Consider the following 21836-nt stretch of genomic DNA (forward strand, 5'->3'; position numbering starts at 1 on the left):
TCAAAAGTCTGTCCAAGGCTGCACAGATTTCTCAGAGTAGACTAACTGTTGAATACTACATGTTAATATTAGCAGATACTACAAGAGAAAAGACAACATAAAGTGTGTTAGAGCCTCTATAAACTCAACAGTATGTGCTGCACACACGTTTCCAGTCAAATAAAGGCGACAAAGGAGATTACAGATACCAGTAAGTACTGTAAGGTGCCCATAAAGTTTCTATTAGACAGCGCAAACACACTGCAAGTCCCTTTATAAGTATTATAGGATTACTATAAAGAATAGCCGGACGGGGGGGGGGACACAGCCGATAGCGAGTTAACAGCAGAACTGGTTGGCCGTCTTAGATGAATACTTAGTCTGATTTGTTGTCCTTCTGTTGCTACACTGGAGAGTGCACATAAAACGGATTAGGCACTAAAGTCTCTCGGCAGGATTTTAAGGTCAGGAGAAACGCAACTAATGCTACTCACATATCTCCATTCCCTGTGGCTGGGAAGCGGTGCAGTTGCAGGAGCAGGTGACATTGGAGTTGCCGGGGCCGCCAGGGGCCGTTAGGTTTTGCATGGGGCTGGGCAGACCGGGACACCGCTCCGGGGAGAGAGCCGCCGCCACCGTCGGGGCCCCACGACGGGAAAACAACAAAAAACTTCCAGGCAGCGGCAGCCGAGTCCGCCGCTACGAGTAACTCCCGTCAGTTTCGCACTTATTTTCCACGGTTTGTCTCACGCCATATTTGTCTCGGAGCGGCTCGGACAGTGAATTGGGAGGGTTGCCCGTGGTTAACGCATTGTAGAGGTTTTTCCGATCCTTCCTTCGCCGCTGAGAGCAGCTGTCCTTCCTCTGCTGGAGCACAGCAGACACAGCGGGCTCGGGACCCGCCCACCGGCTGACTGACAGCCGCTCCCGACCAATCAGAGCGCTCCGGGGGGGCGGGACAGACAGGGGGAAAGAGAGGTGCTGCCTTCAGGGGCAGACAGAAATACCACAACTGTGACTCCAACCAGCCAAAAACGTAATAAAATGCCATGAAGTCTCTCTAAGATCTGTCTGTGTTGACTATTACTCATGAGTCAGGGCGTGTTTAAGCTGATAATATGAAATAACAGTTTGTGAGATGCAAATTGGGCACTTAAGGTTGTGATAAGTGCTTCATATACACACAAAAACATTTATACAATCTGTGGATTTGATTTATATTAATTTTCTTACTTGCTACAGGCACAGTGGCAAAATAACAACACCAAAATATATATATATGTTTAGGTCTCAGCAATTCACTGTCTTTAAATGAGTAAAAGAATAATTTGAGACTTGCTCGGTGTGGTGCTGTCTGGTGTCACTAGTTAATATTCATGGAGGTCCTTGCATATATTAGCTGCAGAATGCATTAATTGGCTATCGTGCTGTTTGACTATTCATAAAAATTACATTTACAAAATTTACATTATAGCACTTGATTTCTAAATTTCAGCAATTCACAAAGATAAAACTGTGATTATTCAAAGTCAATGTTACCAAGAGCACCTGAACGTGCACTGACATACATATTCACAACTAGCATTTAGAGCTGTTCGAGGAGGACTTGAAGGCACCAACCGAGGAGGGATGGGACAGGGGTTATATGTTTGTGTATGTGTGTGTGTGTGGATGTGTGTGTGTGTGTGCCTGTCTGGGTTACAGGGGGGTGAGTGCACATGGGTGGGTTGGGGGTGGTTCGATGGGGGGGGGCTGACCTGACTCAGAAAGCTAGCAGACGGCCGGGTCGTGGTTGACAATGGCTGTGGGAGAGCGGAGCAGGGGAGAGGAGGAGTGGGGGAAGAGAGAGCAGGGGAGGCAGGCCCGGGACTGCTCGGTCTGGTGTGTTATTTGGGGAGGGTGGGGGGGAGCGCTTCGAGTTTCACTCCCTTGTTACGGCGGGCCACAGCCAATGGAGACGGCTCTTTGAAGGGGCTAACCTTGAGGTGACCCCCCGCGCCAGTCTTGTGGTTCAGGGGCACATGTGCAGCAGAGAAGCATTTCCCCCACCTCCCCATCCACCCCAACACATCCCCTCTGAGTCTAACCAACAGTGCAACCCTCCCACCCAACACACACGCACACACACACACACACACACACACACACACAGACTAGCACAGGACAGTCTGCAGTCTATAAATAAACTAGGCTGTTCAAATCTGAGAGAAGCTCCGAACGCCACTCTAGACCAGCAGCTCTAGACCAGCAGGTTCTTAAACTGTGGTCTAGGGACCATAAGAGGTCATTGAGGAGCGTTCAGGTGGCTCTCAGCGCAGCCTGTATCGTTTGATTTTAACGTCATCTGTGGACAAAGAGAAGAATACAGATCAGAGGCCTGCTCTCTTGCAGCTCGCCTCTGCAGCAAATCATAAAAGTCACATTTTATTTTTCCGATCCATGGGAGAAAAATCTCATCATATGGAGGCTCTGACTGAAAACTGCTGGGGAAATGCCTGTTCTGGGGGGGTTTACGATTTCAATTCTGAAAACACCAGTTACTAAAGGCAATAAAATGGACCTCTGTGAAGGAAAATAAGTAAATGGGAAAAGCAAAGACCTCCAACAGATGTTGTGCATTAAGTGCCGCATCACTAGCCAAGTTCTATATCCAATCATGCAAAAATATTTTCCTTGACGGCTTCCAATGAATTCCACACTCCTCCTTGAGTGAACTGACACTTCTGGAAGGGGAGAAGAAATAGACGCGTGACCCTGACGCAATTTACAAACGCCTGGCAGCTGTCATAATTTTATTGAAGCAACAAATTGAGGTACTGCTGTCTTGTCAGCTAGAGCAGCAATATCAATCGGGACGCTGAGGGGAGTTCTTTTCTGCCTTGATGTGAGGTCATTCTCATGTCATCACACACACACATAGAAAAACACACTCCAGACATGTACCCACACCCCAGACAAGCTCTCATACACAGACAGTACTCAGACACACATTGATTCTCGCTCCTGCAACCCACCTCTATCCACTCACAAACACCCCACCTCCAAACAACACTCACACACACTCAGACACACACAAGCGCAGTCTGTCTGGAGCGTCAATTTAGTCCCCCGGGGAGCACGCAGGGTGACACCACTAACAGGCCAGACCAGACTAGACAGCCAGCAGACAGATAAATACTAGGCACGGCTGAATACCAAATGCACTCTAGTCTACCAGCTCCCCTACCATCCCCCCTGACTGCAGTGTGCACGCACACACACACACACGCACACACACACACGCACACACACACGCACACACACACAGACAAACACACTGCATACATAGCCTCTCTGTGTCTCTCTCTCGGGAAACGTCTCTCTCATCGTGTATTTGAGGAATACTAACTTTAGGTCGATAGGTTTATCATGCTCGGCACGTGTGCATGTGTCTATTTTAGGAGCTTTGCATGGGGCTTTCCTGCTTACACAGGGGTTTCATGCTTATTCAGGAGTTCAGTGTGTGTGTGTTACCGTTGCTGTTGTTTTGTGACCGTTTGAATCAAAGCATGACATGTTCATGTTATGACTAAAAAGATCTAAAAATAGGGTTTCTTTTTTATATTAAATGCAGACGGGAAAGGATATACCACCACCATGTGTCTGCACACAACTAACACTACTGATGATATTACCACTCCAGCTGCGTCTGAGGCCTGTTGTGCATGTGTTCACACACACACACACAAGATAAAGTCCAAATGGAGGCCTGTGTTTTCACCATACGCAGCAGGTATATCACTGACAGGACAAAAATAGAAACAGTTTCACAAAGATTCTCTTATCAGCCAAAGATGCTTGAAAGTTTAGTTGAGATGTTTGTGATGAGACCTTGAACGCACCGGGGATGCGATCAGGCTGATAGTGAAAACAGCAGCACAGTAAAGGCCTCAGTGGAAAATAGGTCCATCCCTTCCCTCTCTGAAAAAAAAAAGGAAATCCAGAGCAACGTTTCCATCTGAGCTTGTACAGAGCTGACAGAGACACTACTTCATAGCGCCATCTTGTGGCTCAGCTTGGCAAAGATCTGTTTTATGCATCATCCCAAACATGGACTGGAAAAACTGTCCCACTTCTCTGGTGTCTGCTTCAGTTCTCCTTGCGTCTCTTCTCAGTTGCTCCATTATTTCGGAAACCAAAGCCGTCTCCCGGGCACGGGTTTAAGCTGTGAATCAATTATGCTTCATCTTCATCAGGAACCACAGGAGAACGCGGAGGAGTGCCATCCTACAGCTTATTTTATAGAGATGTGCTCTGTCCTCGCACAGAGACCGCGAGGCTCGGAGAGTATTCTCTGTTCACACCGAGCACAAAGTTGATGTGAATCACAGTGTGCAGATTGGAAAGGAAAGCAGAGACAAAAATGCTAAACACAGTTTACATGTATAAAAAACTACATTTGCACTAAATGGCCAAAAGTATATGGACGCCTCTGTTCTGGACATGAAACATAACGTAGCAACAGTTTGGGGAAAGGATTTGTCCTGTTTCCACTGACTTCACTCTCGATGCTCAGTGCTTGTCACTAGGAGTCCTGGTCAGTCTGTGAACAGTTGTATGATGTCTTCGGTGGCTACTGAGAAAGTTTTCTAAAGCGTGAAAAATGAACCCTGATGATGTCACCAGGGTTATCTGGACTTGGGCTCAAGACTGTACACTTTTAATAGAAACCCCCACACTATAAATTACAAAGCGTGGGGTTTGGAGGATGTGAGCATTTTGAGGGCAGAGAAGGTTTAATGGAAGACACTATTGTGTTGCATTATGGGAAATGTAGACCCCTGACCCATACTAATTAAAAGTCAGGATATCACAGCCTCTGCTGTCTGTCCACCTTTATGGATGCGCCATACTAAATCACTTGAGTAACCCTTTAACATGACAAATGCAAAATGTGCAGTCCATACAGGCTGCTTTTATACCACACCTGCTTGCTGTAGATCAGCTGAACTCTCGTGTCTTTCCCTATTTAGTTCAGCTTACTTGGGCTGGTGGGAAAGATGTTAAATTTGGTGACAAGGAGAGTCTTAGTCTGGGTCCAATTGATTTTTTTGTTGTTGTGTGAAAGCAAAACAGACTAACAACGTATATTGTGACAGCAGATATGTAATTGTAGCATGAATTCAGAAGGTAAACTACTGCAGTACTCATCCATCTGCTGATAATGGGAACCGTCAAGGAAGTGATCTGTGTGGGCAATGAAAGTTAAACCAATGATGTGTTGTTCTCTTCTTTTGTACCATTTCCACCAGTTAGTCTTCACTGATGACAAATAAGACCAACATGCATAATCAGTCATTAAAGTCAGTCGTTGTATTGTTAAGCTCCTTTGATTGTCCCACGTGGGTCCATGGAGCACTGATGAGGATGGGTGACACCAAAACTGTCAAATGAACGCGTTGGACCAAATGAACCAAACGACATGAGAGACAGAAACCAGCTAAATGGCTCTCTCAGCTTGGTGTTGATGAACTTGCACCGTTTCCCACTGTTTGAATCTGATTTCCCTGCCTGTTTCTCATAATCTGCTTGGTTACTGCATATTTGTTGAGTAAGTGTGGGTAAGAGAACAGTGAGCAGTGAACTTCCGACGGTCATGGCAGGGATTGAGATATCCCATTGAATCGGAGCACATAAGTGCAGTCAGGCCTCAAATGGAACAAGATGCTCAATAATCACATACGGTGTAAAGTGTTGGGTGTTCACATACTGTTCGCACGGTTTGCCAAGGCTTAAAACAAAGGTAGATAAGATCGCTATGGTTTCATGAACACCTCAAGCACAAGAAATAACCTGTAACACTGTAAATCTACACAATGCAGTAAAAGCCAGCATACAAACTCCAGTAAAGCAGTTTCTATCCTGCATCAGTAATGCCTGTTTATCCAAAAAAATTCCTCCTGTGGGTGCAGCCTCTATCATGGGACTTGTGTGATGAAAGTACTTGTGCATGACGATGATCCATTTTGACTCTGGCATAACATTTTCAGTCAGACTAATAACTTGAAACACCCCGTGACTTCTGTGTGGAGTCAGTATTACTGAATGCCATTCCAAATGTCAGAACAAAAGATGGATATGACTCAGCCTTAATACCAAGGCTGAATGGGATTCATGAATTAACCGCAATGCATCTCACCAGCTGACAAAGCTGGAGAGCGAGAGGGGGGGGGGGGAGGGAGGGAGAGAGAGTGAGTGAAAGAGTGTGTTTACTTAGGCATCGACTGCAGCTCGGCGTCTTCAGCGGAGCGCTAAGTAACAGAAAGGCCACTCCAGACAGTCAGATTGCAGAGTAGAGAGTTGCATTCAATAAAAGCGTCTGGCATGCCACATCATATTTGCTGCTTCCTGCCCTTGTCTGGCTGCAGTGCCGTGTCATATCCTGTCCGCACAGGTGCACCAGCTGTCTGGTTTCCCACCCCTGTCATTTCTATACACACACACACACACCTCACTTCCACCCCTGTCATTTCAAAAACCACCCCTCCCTCCCTCTCTTACTGCCGCAGGCACCACTGCAATGACACCACAGCGCTCGCTGAAAAGTTGTGTGTGCCGGAGACAGACAGAGGGGAAAAAGAGAAAGAGAAAAGAAGAATGACAGACTGATATCTAGACAGTGTGTGTGTCTAAGTTTGGGTTTGAATGAGAGAAAGACAGATTGAATAAGACAGATCAAGAAAGAGATAGACAGAGCCTGAGGTATTGGATACGTATCTGAGTGAATGAATAAATAAAGAGAAGAGAAGAAAAAGGAGAGAAGAAAAGAAAAGAGGGAAGGAAACGCAGAGAAGAAAAGAGAAGAGAAGAGAAGAAAAAATAGAGTGAAAGCAAAACCCAATGAGTTGGGCAGAGCGGGACCCAGAGACACAGACAGAGAGAAAGAGTAGATAATCAGCAGGTATTGAGCTCTTTTCACCCCTGCGGTAGGGCCCTGCTGAGCATTGTAATGGGCTGTCTGCCCAGCTGGGCCGATGAGCTCATGTCTGGCTTTAATGCCAATCTCCTGAACTGGCACACGGCTCGGCTGGGCGAGCGCAGACGCAACGCTGCAACGCTGCCGCTCCACCACCGCCAGGGGAAGGACAGGGCACAGCTGAGAGAGAAAAGACGAAAAGAAAGACAAGGGAAAGAGAAAGACAAGTGACGGAGAGAGTCAGGGAGGGTGAAGATGTGTTTGTGCGTGTGTGTGTGTCCTGTCAGCCACTTCCGTCACAACACTGATAAGAGCCCTGAACCAGACGGCAATAATCACACAGCCAGTGAGACAGACAGCAGCTATAAATGTGTGTGTGTGTGTGTGTGTGTGTAAAAAGGAGGAAAGGACGAGGGAGAGTGTGTGTGTGTGTTATTTTATGCAGTCATAAACAGCAGTGATTACAGAGTGTGGATGGTGCGGGTTACAGCCTCCTGCTGTTAAGAGTCCATGCTAAAGATGCACACACACACACACACACACACACACACACACAGGCACACACACAACTATTGCTCAAACATGAAAGCAAGTGATGTATACATACTGTATATGACAGAATGCATAAGCAGGCATAAATGCATACCAATGCATGCACATACATCTCACTTCAATCTTTGCTGATCTCTAAACACCCGACAGTCTGTGTCACATGTTAAATGTAAAAGGACCTCTTCAGCATCGGACTACCGTGTTTCAATGGTTTGCCTATTTCCCTTTCTTTTTGTTTTAAAATGCACAGACACATTATTGTTATTATTGCGATACAAGTGTTTGCTTTTACTCAACATGACGGCTGTTTTCACTGCAGGCATTTCACAGCAACCATTCTACGGCGCTCTCTTATCCCCAGGTTCGCTGCTCAGACAGTGATCGCTACACACTGTGTAAGCCGTGGCCTCACAACACAATAGTGCTGAATTCAATCTGCATCTAAAACAAAGGTGCAAGTAAAACAGGGAGGAAGGAAAAGGAAAGATGTATATCCCCTTTAGGTCTGTTTAGAAGTCAGTGTTCAGTGATGGAATACATTCATTATAATTCAGTTATATAAAATCCACTTTATGTGCAGTAGCCCAGTTAGGACCATGTTTAACTTCACTGATGTAAAAACACAAAATAAATGTATGTATTTTTCCACCACTTTGGTAAAGACTATTAGGTTGACGTTACATTTTGTCCAGACGTTCACAGTCTGTGGAGGATGAATCACACTCACTCATGATTCCATGACTTTTCCTTTAGCTCCATGGGGTTGACATTTACGGTCCTGAATTAAGTACTTTAACTCTACTTGATTGATCCCATTACATTTGGTTCGAACATTCATGTTCCCCTGAGGATGAATTGTAACACTTCAAGGATTTCTTAATGTTTCCTTAAGCACATCACTAGTGTTTACTGTCCAATACTGTGGTTTATGAAATACCTTCTAAACAAATGGTTTTCCCATCAGGCTCAGCTGTACATTGTGCTTAGTGCTAATGAGCAAACGTTGGCATTTTAACATGCCAATCTAAGACAGCACATATGGTAAACATTATACCAGCTAGACATCAGCATGTTAGCAATGTCACTGTGTGCAAGTTAGCATTCCAACATTAGCATTTAGCTCAGCTTCAGCGCCATAGTTATGGACATCAGTTAACATTGTTCTCGCCAAAGTACAAGGCGACATCGCTACAGGATAATGGACCATTTGGTCTGTTTTATTATTATATATCTCATTATGAATTATATCATATTTCTTGCCCTGTCTTATTATCAGTAAGTTTGCTGCTTGGTGAGTGCAGTGTTAATATAAATATGATGACTAAAACTACAAAAATGTAGTCCCAATATATAATAAACTGGATTATTCCTTTAAATGTTTACGTTTGCAAGATCATTATTATGCGGTATCATCAGTCCTGAGGCCCTGATCAAAGACTTTAGAAAACTCCAAGTCAAACTTCAACCTAAAACTGTGGCCCAGACGACTTTCTACCAGCTCACCTTTGATCATACTGCCTCAAACAATGTGAGTGACTTAAAGTAAAAAAAAAAAGGAACTGAAATTATTACCCAACCCCCCCACCTGACTGTCACACTGTTTTCTACTTACACAACCAGTAGTCACATTAACATTTTGTTGACGTGTTTCTCATCAGTCACGTTTTATCACTCTCTGCGATCCTCTTCCTCTTTACCTTTACCCCCCTGTGTGTCTGCCCCTCCCACAGTCTTACCCACTATCTCTCTCATACAGTATACAGTAACACTATTACTTTTCCATTATCACCTTACTCTAATTAAAAAAAGGATAATTATTTTCAGCTTTCCTCACTTAAACACACTTTGTGGGCGATACATTGGAGTTTGTTTTCCAGAAAAACAAACGCTGCAATGACACCCAAAAACAAAATAATTAGCTTGTGCTCTGCCTTTAGACTTTTTGCCATTAAATTTGGTGGAAAAATGCCCGATCCAAAGTTATTTGGATGTTTTATAAAGACTAATTTAACTTTGATTGAAAGTACTAATTAGGATATTAGGTCCCATGTCTGTTTTTTGCTCTTTTGTTTTTGTTAGGTGAGATTGTAGCCAAACCCTTATACTACTGTTAAGTGAATTTATTATTCATCAAATAATTATCAAGTCTAATCTATGCCCCCGGTAGGTTGTTCATCATTTCTATTTCAAGAAAATCTCCAGAACAACAAACCGAGCAGCTGCCTCAGCTGAGATGTTATCAGTTTCATATATCATTTCTTGCATACATTGGAGAATGTCAAAACATAAGCTGCCGACTGTGAGGGCAGCAGGTTTGGAACAGATGGACGCTCATATGAGCAAGTTGCAGCGATCCAAGCACCAAGCACTCCTCTTCTCTCTCTGCCTGGCCACCCCACACAAAATGCTATAGCTCCCATATTGAGGAATATAATGAAAACATTACATTAGGTGAGAGATGCTGCGATAGGAGCAAGGGCTGACAGATGGATGGTAGTGGGAACATGTTGCAGCACCCCAGACCTGCTACCACCCTGGCAGAACTTAGCGACACGCAGGTTAGCACGACCGGCGAGCTAATGCTGCCTACACTAACACAGCTGCTTCCAGTGGACCCCTGCCTGCACTGCTTGGATTTTACATACTTATATGTTATCATAACACATAGCTTTGTTAGCTCCCAGGTTGACTCACTCCCAGTGTAAAGCTCGTAAACAGCACAGCCCGTGACAGCTTGCGCCAGCCCAGCTACCGTTCCCCACAGCCTGCCTCACTGCTATCCTATAGCTCTGTAGCAGGACCAGGGAGTTAACAGCTTGTACCAGGCCAGCGAGCGTCCCTGCTCACAGCTTGCATTGCTAGCGGAGCCCCCCCAGCTTCCTTTTACGGTAGTAGCAAGCAGGACTATAGGGAGTCAACAGATCACCCCACAACAGCTTGTAACCACAGCGTTCACTGCTGAGGTGCTAAAACCAAAGGCAGGGCTACACAAGAACATTAAGGCTGCATCCAGTCAGCAGAGGTATCTCATTTGTGGTGGATAAAATGTCTGACAGGCTGGAATTAGCAGCAAAAATTGTGATTATTTGATCCATGTCTCCATATGTGACGAATAATGACAGATGCTGCCATGCTGGGCCACAACCTGAAGACTCTGTAGCGTCTGACTCACAGCAGAAATATGTGCTAATGTAGATATCTGGGATATCTAATGGATTTCCAATAAAAAAAAAATATTTCTGAATCCTTTAATGGAAATTGGAAATGAAAGAAAGATGAGAAACACCTATAAATATTTAAAGCACTGGTGCTAAGAACTTGATGTTGCATTTACTAATATACTTTTTAAGGGGAAAACATGCTGGCTGTCTATAACATCATTATCAAAACACCCCCACACATTGTTTTCCATGTTACACCATAAACTGGCAGTGGCTTGAGGCATGTCATTTCAGGTTGACGTCTGGGCCAACGTTTCTGCATGTGCTACTGTTCAGGCTGCTTCCCTGTATCGGTGCACATGCACTCAAGAGAGAAGTAGCAATTTTATTATGTTCACTTCCCCTTTCTTGGTGCTGTGCTTAATGCACGTACCATGTGTGCTATAGCCATCAATCGATGCATGTAAAATGAAGCTAACTGGAAAATTGGCTGAATCTGGTCCCATGCTATTATATCAGCCATGAAGGAAACATATAGCTGCCCGGATCAGGTTTTCTATAATGAGAGAATGAAAAATATTCAATTTGTTTTCTGACAAAATATCTGATCTTGTGATAGCCTACAACATCCGCTCATACTGACTAAAGCATGACACACATTTTGCATAGTTGTATTTATGTACTAAGCACTCAGTTAAGGTTCCGGAAAGATCAAGAGCTGGTTTTATACGGAAGAAAATCAGCAGTGACATGAAATGTGAGGCACAATGTGTTTATTAACATTTAACAGAAGCCTAAATTTTTCACCAGCCTCAACCACAGTGCTTTTGTTGCCTTAATGTAACCACGCTGATGAACCTCAGACTCTGGAGTCCTGAGCTGTGTGCGCCCTCCATCCACCACCACAACTGCCTGTGACTGGTGCTGCACACAAATGTACCACTACATTTATTCAAAACAAAAGTTGCCTCAGAACATAACTCGGTTTAGTAATATAGAAACCTAATTTCTAAGAGACATTTGTGGTCACAAACAGCTGTGTGGTGTTTTGGCAGCCTTCAAATAGGATGTAATAAAATAATTAGATTATGGTGTTCCAAGGTGGCTCCCTTGGATAGTTACAGAGTGGCTCAATGGGCTTATATGTTGAAGTTTTTCAGGCTTTCTTGTGCTTCTGCATTTTGTCCATGACAGTATGAGCATTAGGCCAGCTGCATTCTTCTTGTGTTGGGCTTCTGCAGTTGTTTTTCGGCTTCTGTCTGAACGCTGAATCTGCTGCTTTGCTCTTGCCTCCAATATCTTCATGATAATGGTAACTGATGTTAGTGAGGAAAAACAATGGCTTACAGCGAGGTGGATTCAGGAGGTTTTCAGTAGGAGGGGACTGTTGGCCTGCTGAGGAGCTGGAGAAGCTTGCTTGATTTAAAAAAATCCCCTTATGACATCATAAGGGGAGCCAAATCTAAACAGCTTGTTTTCACACACATTCACTGAAAGATCGAGCAGGAGAAAAAGAGAGAGGACGGCCTTTTCTCAGAGTTTAGGGGTCTGTAGACACACTGGGGACATATTTATGTTGAAAAGTCATTAAAAAGTGCATTTTATGTAAAATGGGACCTTTAACAAGAGTGAAACACTAATGTCTGCCCCGTGCCGATTCTGCACAGCTCTTTGTTGACGATCAGATCATTGATCTGTGGGAACCTCGACCCAGTCAACTTCGAACTTTTCGATCTCCTTCAAAAAACACACTGATGATCAAATAACCATCATAATTACAAAGACCAGAGGAAAAAGGAAAGTATAGAAGCTTTACAGTGGCAACATACAGCCACAATAAAACTTTGAACTAAGTACCATCACAGTCGCTTTCCTCTTCCGCAGCAGTCCTCCCCTATCCCCCGGCAACTGCTGCACGGATGAGAGCTCGGCTCGCACGAGTGTGTACACACTAATTGTGACAGTGAACACACACCTGCAGGTAAGATCACTTGCAGGTCACCACACAAAGCATGTTGGTGAGTCAATTGACTTCCTGCTGACTTTCTGCACACAGGAAAAAATAATCCTCAAACAAGAGGGTAAGTTAAGACTTTTTCATTTTTTTATTGTGATAAAGGGGTTAGATAATTGATTGATAAGGGTTCAAATTATTATGTTTAGGGAAAAAAGTCACATGACCTGCAATTCCGACTGTGCCCACTACACCAAAACGTCCTCACAGCCAGGTGCTGGGGGTGTAATTAAAACTCATTTATGTTGGAAATTGTGCTTCATCTTCACAGCAGCAACTGTACCAACACACCCACACCAGCACAGGCCTTTTTCTTTTTAATCACAGTGCTGTTTCAGTCTGAATCCCTGCTTAAGGCTCCAAATTACTGAGTGCTGTCAATACTGTGATGTCTTTTTCCCCTGGTTTTTTGTCCTGAAGAATTTCAGTCCCTCTTCCTGTTGGTTGCACATGCTTAGATCATGTTTCTGCCAAATATATACAACATGTATTACATACCAAATCCTGAGAAGGATGGAGTGAGGCAATCCAGACGGCCAGTAACACAGAGCTGGAGATATTTGGCAATGGACTGGAAAATGATTTGAGCACTGATTTAGTCAAAGTTCTCTAATTGTGTGTGTGTGTGTGCGTGCTTGTTGTCTGCCCAGTGACACCCAGTGAGAGGCAGCTTCCTCAGAGAGTGATTGGTTTGCTGGCGAGACAGTCTGTCTGCACAGGTGGGAGAGCTGCCCATGTCATCATTTCATTTTCTGTCTGCTTTCACTACCGTCCAATTCCTGTCATTCACTATTTTCCAAGCAGCTAATCAAGCTCTCCTCTCTGTCGCCTCCATGTTTCACGTTTCATGTTTTACTTGTTTTCACTGAGATCTGTGCCTCCTTTTTTGTTTTACTCCCCACGTGCCTTCAACAGAGCACGCTAAGGTTTGAGAATGGAAAATTAGAGGATGTGTTAAATGAAACTCCAAATTGATTACCAATTTAAATTCAAAATATGAGAATAAAGCTGTCAGATCCACTCTATGTCACAATAAACCCAACTAATAAAAGTTATCAAACTATAGATGAGACACTTATACTATGAATAACGGCAACAGGTAATATATAAAACCACACAAAGTCACTCAGGACATACAGTGGACATTTTTTCATTTGGTGCTGTCAATCTAATTGTGTGTTAATCTGGACATGTGGCTGGTGAAAAAAAACACAAATCTTCTTTTAATTAGGCAATAACAAGAGGGAGTGTTAAACTGTGATGACCTCTGGCCCCCAGCTGTTCATTACAGTTCATTCTGACCTAGTGTAGACAGTTTTTAGTTTAAGCTTAAACAAATCCAACTCCAATAATAGCACTATTTTTGTTTTATTCTAAAAGTTTTCAGAGAGCTAATCCAAAAAAAAAATGAAAGTTCACCTGTTAATCCATTTTGTCTGCAGCCAGTAACCTGAAACAGGCTGTCTTGGTTTGTTGGAGCAATCTAAAATGTGTGCTGGTTTGGGAGAGGGGCGGCACAAAGGGGGATTCTTTTTAGTTGAGGAACTTACATCAAAGAATTTACCATTTATAGTAAAACTGCTACACAGTCAGGTTTAGCAGAAAAGGCTCTGCTGTTTGAGGGAGCTCTCAGTGAATCCGAGCAGCAACATAGATTCTGCTGAGAGAGTTAATCCCCTTTAATTAACAAATATGTGAACATTACACACAATACCAAATGGGGGAGGCTGGGCTGGTGGAGGGAGCTGCAGCAGCAGTATGTTCATGATGGTTTTAAGGTATATTTCTCAAAACATATATTTCACAGTGCCTCGATCCTACCCAGCTAGATTATCCTCACTTATCACAACATCCGCAACCTCAAATTTCCATCTGAATAAACTGGTTTTCTAGTTTTATATAAGACTCCAGCTTAGTGTGTCACTCTGGACAGTGACATTTAAGCATTTTTTTTTGCTTTAACCCCAATAAAAGAAGGACAAAATAACATGTCGCTCCTGTTCAGTCCTGCCTTCATGATCACCCACTATGTCTCTCTCTTTGTTTCTATCAGTCACTCAGTCAGCTGGCCTTAGCTGCAGCGACTGTATCATTTGTCACATTTAAGGGCTGTTTGTAACAAATAAACAGGCGGTGCAAAAACAGCAGTAGCCCACTTGGCATGAATAAAGCAAGGCCAAAAAAATGTCATGTGCCAAAGAGGAGTGATACCATTCAGGAAGAGTTATACTGCAACACTGATCAATCATTTCCAGTTGGAACTTAATACTGGATTGTATTGTACATTACATCATATATTATATATCAATTTGCCTTTTTATCCAAATTATTCAAGGCACTATGGAGCCACAGAAACTTAACTCAGAAACTAAACCAGGAACTAAAGTTCATAATGCGTATTTCTTTGTGTATTTCTATCCCATTAATTCCTTGGGCATTAGAAAGTGCTACTCTCATAGATGAAACTTTTTCTTTCTAGAAGTAGGAACTACAGCAGAGGAACCTCTTTAAACAATTCATAGGCAAGGGACAAAAAGTTTTGGTATTAGAAGCAATCTGGTTTCTGTTCTAGTCCATTTGTACTGCAAGTAGTATCGACTAATCACATTTGAGCAACTATAAACAAATATCTGCAGATATGTGTTTATAGAGATTAGCCAAAACGTCCTCTGGTCATCTGGCTTGGTTATCCGCTGGCTGCATCGGAGGCCCAGAAACATTGGCCCTTTCCCATTGAGGCTAAACTGTCATCATGATAGCCAGTGGGTTCCAAGATTGACAGCAGAGGAACTAAATGTTTCCTGCTGTGGAGGCTGGCTCGAAAAACTTCTTGAGGTTTCGTCTTTCTCTCTCAGTTGTTGAGCACTTTGTTTTGCTGGGCAGACTTAGAAATCAGTGTGAAAACTTAGTTTAGAAAAAAACATGAAAAACAATTTCAGTAATCAATCATGACAGGATTGTTTTTGAGTCTTCCAAGCATTTATATCTCAGGACCTCCTCCTCCTCCTCCTCACCCTCACTCACCACCATCATCTTCATCCCTCATTTATCTCTCTCTCTCTTTCAATCTCTCAGCAGGAAGGCTCTCAACAGTCACAGTCCCAGAGCAGCTCCTTGTCCCTCCACAGCACAGGGAAAACAACCATCCCAGCACACACACACACACACACACACACACACACACACACACACACACTCATTAACAAATAAACTCATGCTGGTAAAGTGAAAAGCATACAGGCTTACACACATACACACTCTAACACACACAGAGGCTCCAAACATGAGCATTGAGTGGCCACATTAATTACATGAGCAGTGGGGGTTTCCCTCCCTGCCATGTCCACTGTGGGCCCTGAGATATTTAATAAACCTGTCACCGCCAGGACTCCCTGCCTTAACCTAGAGCTAATGAGACACACACAACACACACACACACAGATGGAGAGGAAGTCGGGTCACAGGGGTTTGCCACTTGCAGCTCAAGTGGAAGCTGGTGTGATGCCACAATGTCAGTCCACCCTAACAGTCCTAATCTTAGATCAGGAAAGCCAAACCAGGTGTCTGCAGCTTCGCCCGGTCCAGAATAAAACTGTGACTTCTTGGTCCAGGACTCTTACATGGGTGATTCTGTCATCACAAAAGGTTTTAGGGACATTAGTATGTTGCTCGTTATTCTGTAACACTCACCACAGGTCACCCTCAATAAAAACAAAGGCTAAAAACGTATCCTGTCGTGTGTTAAATGCTAATTGAATGAGCGTCACACAGGCAATAATGATGTATTTCATATCTGGGGCAAAATAATCATAATTTACTCCAAAACACACATTTGCTGCTGATTCATTTATTATGATTTAATGCTTTCTGACTACTTAAGATTACTTAACATGTCACAGTTGCCCCTGGCACTACCATTTAGTTTGCATTTTGCTAGCTAATAGTTGTTGACAATCACAGGAATAAAGTGCAGAGAAATAAACAATGTCCGTCCTGAGGGGACCCCAGTATGTTCTGAAATACCTGTTTCATATCATGCTCTTCTATCAAGCGTCATGTCTAAAGACAAAAGGGTTTATGTGTGATCTGAATGAGCCGCTGCACTTTTGTTTTAATCTTACCTATATATCGCTGAAGCATGTGTTACCTATGCAATAAGTGTGCTGGACACAATGGTTATAGCAGTTGTATAGCAGCTGTTTTGCCCCCAGCATCAGCACCCCTGCTGCACAACCGGACCGACCTCATTCAAATGAATGAGAGGGCTGCATTGTCACTATGGGCTAAAGCCGGTCTGAACCTGGCTTTAGTATATCTATTACTTGTGTGGCACTCAAATCATCTCAGGAAAAACATTTCTTTGACACATCTGTGACGTGTGGTGGTGAAACATGACACACACGGTCATACCACTCTTGCCTGTTTTTTGCTGACTCATCATCTTTCTTGATTGTTGGTTTCTCTTCCCATTTGGGTCCGGTTGTGTCAACCACATTTTCGATGGGGTATTTCAGGTCCCTTTTGAATCGAGTCTTATTCTTCTGAAAGGCCATTTATGCACATAGTGTTCTGGTTTCCTATCCTTGAAGACCTGGACCGCAGTGCTAAACAAAAAATAAACCCGGTTCTATTTTCAGCCCCAAGCAGCGATGCAAGCCAAAGCGACGCTGGAAAGCATTGGAATTTCAAACAGTCAATGACACTCGATGCTTTGACTTGGGGTCTGCAATGCGCTTCAACCGCAAATGTCTGCATGCTGGGTATGAAGTGACGTCACACAAGCTGTGGGTGACACAAACACCGTGAGCCCCTGCACGCTGTACAGCAAGTCAGGGAAATCACAGTCAACCTACATCTGTCACACTCCAAGGCCTGGTGTGTACAGAGAGCTACTGCGAGCTACATCAGGCATCTGTGTGACTGTTCATCTGAACGCGTGTGTGCGTGTGTGTGTGTGTGTGTGTGTGTGTGTGTGAATGTGTCTCTGAGCGAGAGAGGGCCAGGGAGGGAGTGTGTGTGAGTGAGTATGAGTCCATGAGTGACTTTACGGGCACCTACTGTATGTGAACGCAGAAGCAAGGGAATGACTCCTGAGAGAGACGGGGAGAAAGTGTGTGTGTGTGTGTGTGTGTGTTTGTGTGTTTGTGTGTGTGTGTGTGCTTATGCGTGTGTGTGTTTTCACCCAGACAAGGTTTTAGAGTGATGATAGGATTAGATTAGGCTGACAGTAGCAACAAGGCCAGCGTATGTCTGAATCCTCAGCTCTGGCAATCTGGGGATTAAGGTAGAACAGAGATTCAAACACACGCACACACACACACACACACACACACACACGCACACGTATGCACCCACGCACACATATACACACACATATATATGCACACACACTTGTTTTTCCACTCAATTGTGTACACACAGCGCAGTAGACTATGTATATACACTGTCTTTCACAACCTCACACACACTCCTACGTACCCAGACAGTACATACTGGCATGGACATGCACACACAAACTCCTCTTTTTCTAAAGGAACACACATCTACACACACACACACACACACACACACACACACACACACAGGCAGCTGCGGCAAGACGCACAATAACCTGATGAATTCTGTTGCTCTGTTTTCCTGCCATTTTACTAAATCCCATATCCCCTAACTACCATCTCATGTCTCATACAGCTACACAGCTACACACACACACACACACACACACACACACACACACACTCCCAAACAAATCAACCAGCCACCTACACGCACGCACACTCCGATTATGGGTCCTGAGGCCCACCCAGAGGTGGCAGGCACCGTACTACACAGTCAGGCTGTCTCCTAAAATTGTTTTCTCTTCAATCAACCTAGCGGGGCCAGTTTGTCATGCAAATGCGGCCTTGGCTTGCCTCCCTTTGTTGCCTTGACAGATTAGCGAGTGTGTGTGTGTGCATGTGTTTGTGTAGGTGAGTGTGACGTGACGAGCACTGCTTTTTCTCCTCTTCTTTTTCCAGTAATCCACTGGGGTGTGTGGAGAAACATCTTGTACATCTCCATCTTTCTTTGCCTCTGTCCACCTATAACACTGTTTGTCATTCTCTCTTTGTCTCAGCAGCCGCGGCTCTCTCATCCTTCCCCTTTTCACTGGCTCAGCATCCACAAGCACGTAGTTAGCTTGACTTGAGTGATAATAAGTCGGCTCAACCCTTGTTTTTCTTTTCTTCAAAACCAACCTAAAGTTGATCTATTACTGGTGTCAGAGTAACAAGTCCTTCAAGGATTTTTCTTTTGGTATTTTCAAACCTAGTTTTTTTTTCTGATAATGGTGTGTATTCTGACTACAGGCCATGCTAACTTAGATATTTAGATATCGCAGAGTCTGGGAAAACAGTGGATAGCTTTAGGAAGCTTTTGTTGCTTGCCCAAATATGTTTTTTTTTTCAAAACTCTGCCTTTACCAAATCTCTACTAAAGAAAGGAGGCAAGTGCAAAGTCTGATCCACACTCAAAATGGACACTATTATAAAAATTACATACAGATCGACAAATGCTCCTTTGAACCTGCTAAACTGCAAGTTTATTGACAGTGTGCTGGATCATGGCCAAGACCTTTAAGTTTGAGTCCTATGCACTCAGATATAAAGGACTCCTTCAGTCTCTCCTTCAGTCTGGACACATTAGGATCCTCTGCACAAAATAACATAGCGTTATTGGACCAATAAAACCAGTAAATGAAGACGTTTTGAATTAATTTAAACGCTAATTAAATATAAAATTTATACATTTTATACAGTTGGAATGAAACAACCAATTATTTGTAGTCAAATCTGAGTATTTTTCATAAATTAAACGTAAGTTATATTACTAAGATTTAATATTAAGCACAGTTTGTTGGAAATTGATTGTACAATTAAATCCTGATGCTTGATCTGCTTCATTATTATTTAAAGAACAATGCCCTGAAGTGTAAAACTCTGTGAATGCTTTAAGGCTCAGTCATAACAACATTCATAAGAATCAGTTTATTTTAATTTAACCTGCAGCAGTCAGTGTTTTTGCTCACAGAGGTTACACATTTGTTATTTTCGGTGCTGAAACCTTACAGACACGTGCACAGATAGAGCCCAGGTGGTGCTCAAGCATCTGCCCTTTTGGCCGCTGATTAGACAAGTGCCCTTTTTGCAGGACCAGTTGTGCGCTCTTGTGCCTGTTATTTAAGGCACGTCTGCGGCGCACCGAGATGGATGCTGCCATTGAGGGGGGCACAGCCTTTTCTTCAGGTTAGACCAACAGTTCCTCAAAATGTCTGTGCACGTTGCTGTAACCTTGGCGTTACTGGTGCAACACACAGTTCAAAAGTTTAAAGGTATTTCTGGAACTATCTGCCCATCAAATGTCAAACCCCTTTTCCACACATGAGGCTCCCACTGAGACTTTATGTCCATTAGTTGGTAGAGTAGAAAAGTGCCGGGTGCATTTTTTTATTTTCATTTTCAGATAAAAGCATGAAATATTGCCATCATTAGCTCCAGCTAAAGGACAACAACAGCTTGCCCAATAGCCCGCTAAACAATCACTGAAAGACTCTTTCCATTTTTCTGGAGAATGTGTTAAGTCTCACATTAAGGAGCACTATTGATCCTCTTCAAACGGGCTGATGGAAATGCACCTAATTCACATTTTTGTGGCATTTCAAAGGTTTGCGTAAAATTAGCTTGACAGTTGGATGAAAACATATCTTTGGTTACTCTATTGCTTTCTATTAGTCCCCCTGTTTTCACTTTTCTCTTCTCTTATGTATCTGTCCCCCACTTTTCTCTCATATATCTGCCCCCCTTTTCATCCTTTTCCCTTCTTTCTTCACTTTTATATCCCTCTCTTGCACCCCTTTCTTCCCTCTTTTATCTATCACCCCCCCCCACCCTTTCTCCACTCAGTCATCTATCTACTTCTCTGTGTTGGAGCATTACAGAGCCTTCAGAGTCAATGGTGTCCCAGTCAACAGCACAGGTCAGGTAATGAATCTCTCCCCCCCTCTGGAGCCCGGTGACACGGAGCTCTTTTATCACCCAGCACAGTGGGGGCAGGACAGAGTGGGATGGAGATCGGTCGGAGCAGGTCCAGGTTAGTATGGAGAGACCACCATACAGGCACTTCATCAGCCTGTAATGTGGGCTGGCACACAGCAGACTGCAGCACGATGGGGGCTGGGTCAAAGAGCTGGCTGACATATATATATAGACATATATATATATATATATATATACATGTTTTATTTATGTTTTAAAATGTATTTGTCCCAATCCCCAGTTAAATAGACACCCTTAAATAGACAATACATTTCCATTTCGATATAAAACTAGCAAAAATAAGCGTAGAATAACCAGATATAGCCCCCTAAGAAATAGTCAAATGGAAAACTGGAACATTTTGGCTGTGTAACTGAGCCCAAATTTTAAACTAATTATAATATAAAATATGCACCAGGACAATTTGTTTTCAATTACAGGTTGCTGGTTACTACATCCAAATGAAAGTGAAAAAGTCTGATTATTTCAGGCCTGAAGGCTTTATTAGGGGCTTGTGGCCTTAATAAATTAAAATTTTAATTCCTCTGGTTTTGTCATAATATCACAGGGACCAATGCCAATGCCACGTTTTAACTATGACAGTTAAACTATGATAAGTAAAGGAGATCATGAAGAAGTATCACCACACCACTACTGTGCTTTCATAATATTTAATACTTCAGTAATTCAATGTGACGGCAACAGTGATTTATTTAGTTAAAATATTAAACTTAGTTAACTTCAACACTGAATTTAATGGTAAGCATGCTACTAATGTTGCTAAAAAACTAAAGCAGTGCACAAGTGGGATAAAATGTCACAAATGAAAAGCAGGCAGCAGAGTTCAGAGTACAGAAAAGATGAGTGAGAGCAGCATATTAACTACAGACACTGATATGTCCCCTAACAGCCAATGTGGGGCCAATAGTAGTGGTGAAGGATCAATTTTTGATTGAAACCACCGACCTGTGAGTTATAGCTAGAAAAGCACTATGCTTTGGTCGGATGGATAGGAAGATGAAAATGCTCAAGAGTGTGTGATGATGCTTTCGAGGAAAGAACAGTTTTTGAGTTCAAGAGTTCGAGAGAGCTGCATAAAGCAC

At 43.3% G+C, this 21836-nt stretch overlaps 1 protein-coding gene across 2 annotated transcripts in view; it reads right to left on the reverse strand.

Annotated features, from left to right (window-relative positions):
* ldlrad4b (low density lipoprotein receptor class A domain containing 4b) overlaps positions 1 to 21836 on the reverse strand; it is a 112316-nt gene that overhangs the window by 32925 nt on the left and 57555 nt on the right. The window contains exon 1 of one of the 2 annotated variants that reach the window (XM_070835597.1): positions 474 to 699. The exons of the other annotated variant lie outside the window; for it this stretch is intronic. Coding sequence (XP_070691698.1) covers positions 474 to 567 — 94 coding nt within the window. The 5' untranslated portion in view covers positions 568 to 699. Of the gene's footprint in view, positions 1 to 473; positions 700 to 21836 lie in introns of those variants that run through there. 2 annotated transcript variants of the gene reach the window in all.

This window comes from Pempheris klunzingeri, chromosome 8 (genome assembly GCF_042242105.1).
Source record: "Pempheris klunzingeri isolate RE-2024b chromosome 8, fPemKlu1.hap1, whole genome shotgun sequence".
NCBI classification, from domain to species: domain Eukaryota; kingdom Metazoa; phylum Chordata; class Actinopteri; order Acropomatiformes; family Pempheridae; genus Pempheris; species Pempheris klunzingeri.